The sequence below is a fragment of the Enoplosus armatus genome, chromosome 3 (genome assembly GCF_043641665.1).
Source record: "Enoplosus armatus isolate fEnoArm2 chromosome 3, fEnoArm2.hap1, whole genome shotgun sequence".
NCBI classification, from domain to species: domain Eukaryota; kingdom Metazoa; phylum Chordata; class Actinopteri; order Centrarchiformes; family Enoplosidae; genus Enoplosus; species Enoplosus armatus.
Window position 1 is genome coordinate 4,980,168 of NC_092182.1, and position 6,305 is coordinate 4,986,472.

The 6,305-nt window shown below is 40.3% G+C and overlaps 1 protein-coding gene across 6 annotated transcripts; it reads right to left on the reverse strand.

Moving 5' to 3' along the window:
- Positions 1-4,240, reverse strand: mitfa (melanocyte inducing transcription factor a). Of its 6 annotated transcripts, none has more exons than XM_070901875.1 (9): positions 4,208-4,240; positions 3,073-3,285; positions 2,882-2,977; positions 2,646-2,715; positions 2,284-2,388; positions 1,835-1,891; positions 1,360-1,435; positions 994-1,141; positions 1-405 (listed from the first exon to the last, which is right to left on the reverse strand). In XM_070901875.1, the coding sequence occupies exons 1-9, from the start codon at positions 4,238-4,240 to the stop codon at positions 1-3; spliced, it is 1,203 nt and encodes a 400-aa protein (XP_070757976.1). The 6 variants fall into 6 exon arrangements, with proteins under 6 accessions (XP_070757976.1, XP_070757975.1, XP_070757973.1 ...); XM_070901874.1 differs by having other exon boundaries at positions 2,284-2,367; positions 2,607-2,715; XM_070901872.1 differs by having other exon boundaries at positions 2,607-2,715.
- Between the last annotated feature and the right edge of the window lie 2,065 nt (positions 4,241-6,305).

Sequence of the window (6,305 nt, forward strand, 5' to 3'; positions counted from 1 at the left end):
CTAACAACCGTGCTCCTTCTCCTCCATGCTAGAGCAGGAACTGTGGAGGCTGCTTATGTTGTTGGAGCCATCTGGGGACATCGAGGACAGCAGGGGGTCGCTTGGGGAGACTGGCGACAGGGTGTTGTCCCTTACCAGTTCCTTCATTTTACAGGTCCTGGAGTTTCCATAGGCGCCAGGGTCCCCGGCGTCTGCAGGAATCTGGTCGAAGGTGATAGTGCCGTTGTTGAGGTCCAGCGTGGTCGGAGGGGACATGTCAGGACCCGAGCTATGCTGGTAGAGATCTGCGGGGCAGTCGCCGAGGACGGGCTCCTGTTTAATGGCTCGGGCCATCAAATCTGATGTACAGACAGATGAGGACGACACCACGGTAAGACCATGAGCACGGGCCTGGATCTCCAACTCCTAGACGGTTATACAGATAAACAAAATGTGATGTAGACAACATATTTGTGATTTAATAAACTTAATGCTACACTGGGAAAGATTGTCATCAGCCATGCTAGCGGCTCTGTGAGTCCTCTGTGCTAACATTTGCTAATTAGCACTAAATGCAGGCTTAAGTTAAGACCGATGGGAACGCCATTCGTTTTTTGCAAATTGAATAAATTAAAATTTTGACCCGATGGTGACGCTACGCGATAAGTCAGGGGATCACCAAGGTTATTACAATACATCCTGTGGCGGAAAAAAATGAATGTGTGTGCAAAAGGTCATCCCAATCCATCCAATAGTTGAGACATTTAATTAAAAACCACAAACATCAAGTTCACGGTGTCGCTAGAGAAAAAAGTCAGGGGGTCAACAAATCATTAGGATTCATCATCTGGGAACTATTCATGTTTGAAAGTTCAAGGCAATCCATCTTATAATTGTTGAGATATTTTAAGCAATGTATTTTACATTACATTATATACAACTAACTACCAATGCAACTGCTAACTGCAGCCTCTGGTAGATGAATAGAGGAATAAGATACCCGATAACAACTACCTGAATACGAAGCATCAGATGGCGGTTTGCGTGCTCCAGCTTCCTCTGTCTGCACTCAAGTTCCTTGGCTCTCTGCTGCTCCCGCTGTAGCCTCCTGATATAGTCTACTGAGGCTTTCAGAATGGTGCCCTTATTCCAGCGCATGTCTCTGGGGTATACAGGAGACAAAGGTCTACAGTCAGAGTCAGCTGACCAGCTGACCAAAACAGCAAAGGAATCTTTATGGTCCCTCTAAGCAAATAAGCCATTGCGCTTTAAGGACACTTGGATGTGTGAAGAGGGGGACGTTGAAAACAAAGTTAGTGAACAGACAGACAGACAGACAAATAGCATGCACGTTCATCAATACAGACAAAAAATACTCACGGATCATTTGACTTGGGTATCAAAGTTCCCAGCTCTTTGATGCGATCGTTGATGTTGAATCTCCGTCTTCGCTCAACTGAAATGTAACAAATAGAACGTACGGTAAGAACCAGTCCTTGTAGTCCTTGAAGGACTGAGCACAAATCTGATCTAATCTACATTTTATTTTATTTTATTTTTTTTACAAATTTAAACATCTGATCAACATTTTTAATGTCCCTACTTTTTGCTCAATTATTGTGAATAATTAGAATACAATTAAAAAGAAAACACAAGTCAAAAATGTAATAATAATAATGCATTTCACATAACAAATAATATTAGCTCAGGAAATAGAGGCAGTTTTTTTTTGTATTTCATCGAGAACTTCTTAAAGCTGTAAAAATGTCTGATATCTCAGACTGTAAGTAGCCACTTTGCCACTGAACTACCATACATGTCCATGGAGACAATCATTAAGAAAAGATGGACTCACTTAAATTGTGGTTGTCTTTCTTCTGTCTCTCTTTAGCAAGAGCACGAACTTCAGCCTCTGTGAAGCAAAGAGAAACGTGAACGTCAGTGCTTTGAGAAAGCGTCATCATTTCATTAAATGGGCAATGAGGCACTACGTCTATAAAATTAATGGGATCACATGTTAGCATTACACAGAATGTGCAGTAGATCTGTTACTTTGTCCACCACTTCGTTATGCTGGGTAACCACAGCTGATAAGAAATCATTTACATGTTCGGTGGATTACAGCAGGAAATAAAACTAAAATCATGTCAGTTAGCTTCTCAATTCTGATAATTACAGCTGATTCATATTGTGTGCATTTCGTCACACACAAAATGCTTTATATACAGTTTCTGAAAATCAGATAGAAAACAGCTTACAGTTTACAAAACAACATCTTTTTCATTTTCATTTTGCTTTGCTTACCTACTGGAAAGCCCTCTGGCCTTTGATAGTTTTCATACTGGCCACAGGATCCAGGCTTGTCCAGTACTTGCTTCATGCCAGGAGCTGGAGTAATCATTTGGCAAACTTAATAGTATCTTGTGCATTTTCTAAATTTTCTGCACACAATATTGGCATTGGCCTATTAGTCATGCTTTCACCTTCTACATTATAATGGAAATGTGTTGATTTTCTCCTTGATCAGGATTTATTCACAATAAACACAGTCATTTACAATATAATTGCACAAATACTGTACAGTAAATAAGAATAAACACTGATAATCTAGGATATGTGTAGTTTACCTGTGTATTCCCTTTTAATGTTGGGTGGACAGGAGTTACTGATGGCGAGGCCCGGGAGTGGGAGTCCTTGGTTGCCGTACACATCGAGAAGGTTACCCGACACAGGGAGCTGCAGAGTATTAAAGAAATGTTATTATAATGCATGCTTAAAAAGAACAACAATGACTTACATTACACACTTAATTCAAAGACACAGATGTCAACAGTAATATTTTTATGGCTGAACTTAAAGAGGCTTCAAATGCCTCCCTTTAGGGGGTATCTTGAAAAATTACCGGGTTGTTGATTTGGAGTCCGGCGTCCATAAGTCCAAGAACGTCGTCATTGTAACTTGACTCCAAGCTAATAATATCATCAATGACATCATCCATCTGTACGGCACAAAACCACATTTGATTCAGTAATTCGTTTAGCGGGGGATCTGAGTGTTGTGAAATTCAAAGTGTTTGGAAACAAGCAGGCGTACCTCTTTCTCACAGTTGGAGCTGAGGGTGAGCAGGGCCATGGGACTGTTGGGGGCGCTGCTGCCGGGCCCGGGTGGCATGCCGTGCTCGGGGGGCTGGCTGGGGCACTGGCTGCCGGCTTTACCTCCAAGGGTGGTGGACAGATACTGCCTCACCTGCTGCCTCTGAGCCTGCTGGATGTGGTACTTGGTGGGATTCTCCAGGTGGGACTGCACCTGCACATGCGAGCCGTAAACATTACGACCTGGGATTTTGGATTAAAAGTCTAGCATATGCTTTTTTTGTATTGTAGATTAGAAAACAAAGATTACGGGTCCCAAACAATGGCGATTTAATAAAAGATCAACATCAATATGATTTTTAGAACTGGGTCATGGTATTTAAAGGAAACATTTTTAATCGAAAATAATGCTTTTAATGTGACGATGACAGTATAATTAGTAAAACCTGTAAATCTAAAGATATTTTAGATTCAGTTTTATGTTAGATGCTTCCATTTTAAATCCATATCATACATTTATCTTACAAAGTAACCAGTAACCACCAAGTTGCTCTGAAAACACCCCTTTAAAAGACATCTTTTTCTGGCTGATTGCAGGCTTGCTTTGGAACACTTATTTTGTATATGCCATTGCGTTTGAACACAACTCTTTCTCCTTACATTACAGTTCAATCATTGAAATTACAAGGGAAATGAAGGGCCAATCTAAAAGAAAGGTGCGGTGCAGATTATTTTAGCATCATTCACCCTGCCACTCCAGACAAACACTCTCCACAGAAGGGACACTGCTGAGCAGTGCAGTTGTCTCACATGATCTGTGGCCAGTTAACGTTCATGCAGCACCTCAACAACTCCTGCAGAAATAAAAACTAGTTTGCATTCATTAGCTTTCCTACGTCACTGCTCAGCTCCCAGAGTATCAACTGTTTTGAACTGCGTTTAGCAATCGTAATAGAACAGTCTAGGAGGGACAATGACGCAGCCTTTAACTATACATACTGTCAAAAGAAACACTATTTCAACCACAAGCAAGAAATGAAATATTAACTTCGTATTCAGACTCAGTTTCAGTCCAATCTGTCTACTTTTGTTTTCTGGATTAATGTTAAAGACAAAAGAAAAGCAACCCATCTCACCTGATAGTGGCTGTATTCAAGCATCTCCAACATGTTATTTGAGTGGTAATTTCTAAAAAATAATCTGCAGACAGTATATAATCCCTTTATCTGGTTAGCCTACACTGTCGACAGCGAGCTAGCATGTGCAAATCTGAGAGCAGTCACTAGTCCTGCTTAATTTATCCAGGGCTTAAGGCTCATTAGTTATGCAAGTTAAGAAATGGAGGAGGACACTGAGACCCATCCTCCCATTGCTGTGTTGTTCCATCTTAACTATGAATTTATGTCTTTATAGAGCCCATTTGACGTCACCACCTTCAGCTCACAAAGGGCTCTTTTGACTGGTTGGCCAGTAGTCTGCGAACTGAAGCTTGCTTAAGGCCAACTAACGTTTAATCTTTAGTTCTGCTCATCTAGTATAAAACATTATTTGTTCTGAGCACCAGGGACACAATTGACACCACTGTCTCACTACAAACTAGCCATATGAAAACCCAAATGTATGGTATGTTTACCAACCCCACCCATTTTTGGGTATTTTAAGCGCTTAATTACATTTAACTGTCACTTTTTGTGCAGTCACGTTTGCAGGGTAAAGAAAGTGAACGGCTCGACCACCGGAAACGTATTGTCAGGCTTAAGGGTTCCAAGGAATGTATTAAATTTGACTATTCAGACATGCTTTTGTCCAGCCTAGGTCAGCTCTCTTTGTATTAGAAAGCATTTGATATCAACCCTGATATTAATAGAGCTGCAGTCAAAGGGAGTTTGTCTCTTCCAGAGCTTGTTATGGGCTTTATTTTTGTGAATCAGTTGATCATGACGCCAAGCACAGTCGACGCTGCACTGCAAGGGGCCCAGAGGGGGTGATGATTGACTTTATAAAAAATGTGTGGCCTGGAACTGTTGCACTGTTGGAAACAGGATGGGATCATGACCCATCAAACTGTATGGTTCCCTTTAAAAAGCTGTGTAACATGCAGTGACAAAAATCAGTCCAGAGTAGAATCATAGAACAGTGAACTTTATCCCAAAAAACTTGGGATAGACTTGGTTAGCCAAATTGCTACAAGCTAATATACAGAATGACACCTTAAATGAAGTCATCTTAGAAGAATATAACAAGTTTAATGGTCCAATGCTCACATCTAGTTACCCTGTTATGAGGAGAAGCCCCCAGTCGACACGCTGTTGTTGTCAACATTGTGTTGCAGTAAAGTCAGTATCAATCTTGTCCCTTAAATCAAAAATTCTAAATGTCAGTGGGTTTATTAAGTGATATGAAAATAATGAAACACATTTGGGGAGTAAAATGGGAATCAAAGGGGGTAAACCAAGCATAAACCACAGCAATCATTTAATTTCCATGTTGGACATTTAGTCGGCAGTCCTCCCCAGAATGACCATGGTTCAATGTGTCAAAGACACACCATTGACAGTTCCATGTGTAAATACAGTCAGTCCATAGAGTAAACAGCAAGTCATTTTAACACCACACAGGTTTCTAGTAACTTTGCCTTGGGGTTAAAAAAGTCTTCAAATTTTTACATATAGCAAAAAATAAAATAAAATCTAAAACTAATTGAATCTAATTGAATTCTGTTTTTTTGACAATTGGACTCACTCATCTATGGTCTTGCAAAAACCCCTTATTTTGAGCCAAGATATAATACATTTTACAAAAATGTAAAAATATTTTCAAGCACACAAGTCTGACTTTTATGTGAATTTGATGTACAGTAGATTTACAGTGTAAGCTCAAATGACTTCTCAGTGTTTATTTAGGGTATTTTATTCATACTGACTAATTTGTTGCAAGTATCATAGCGACATTGGATAAGTTGAGCGTATGCTTTTGTGCCGCCTGCACAATACTTGTAGCTTTTTAGGTCGTCATGAATACTCCACAGAGGGATAATATCAATGTTACGCCAAACTCTTTTCCAGTTTGGGCTCTGTAATTTAACTGTTGAGTTGTTGTGTATTCTCTCTCTCTCTCTCTCTCTCTCTCTCTCTCTCTCTCTCTCTCTCGCCCGCCCTCTATTTTTTCCTTGCCGTTGTTGCCAAGTGCTTGCTCATGGTTCTGCGTCTCTGTAAATAATATTATATGTACGAT

Excerpts from the sequence above, each read along its gene's own strand:
- mitfa (XM_070901872.1), bottom strand. The coding sequence starts at position 4,240 with ATGTTGGAGATGCTTGAATACAGCCACTATCAG. Across the intron at positions 1,436-1,834 it reads GAAAGACAACCACAATTTAA|TTGAGCGAAGACGGAGATTC; the intron begins GTGAGTCCATCT and ends GTTACATTTCAG. Across the intron at positions 406-993 it reads ATCTGATGCTTCGTATTCAG|GAGTTGGAGATCCAGGCCCG; the intron begins GTAGTTGTTATC and ends ATAACCGTCTAG.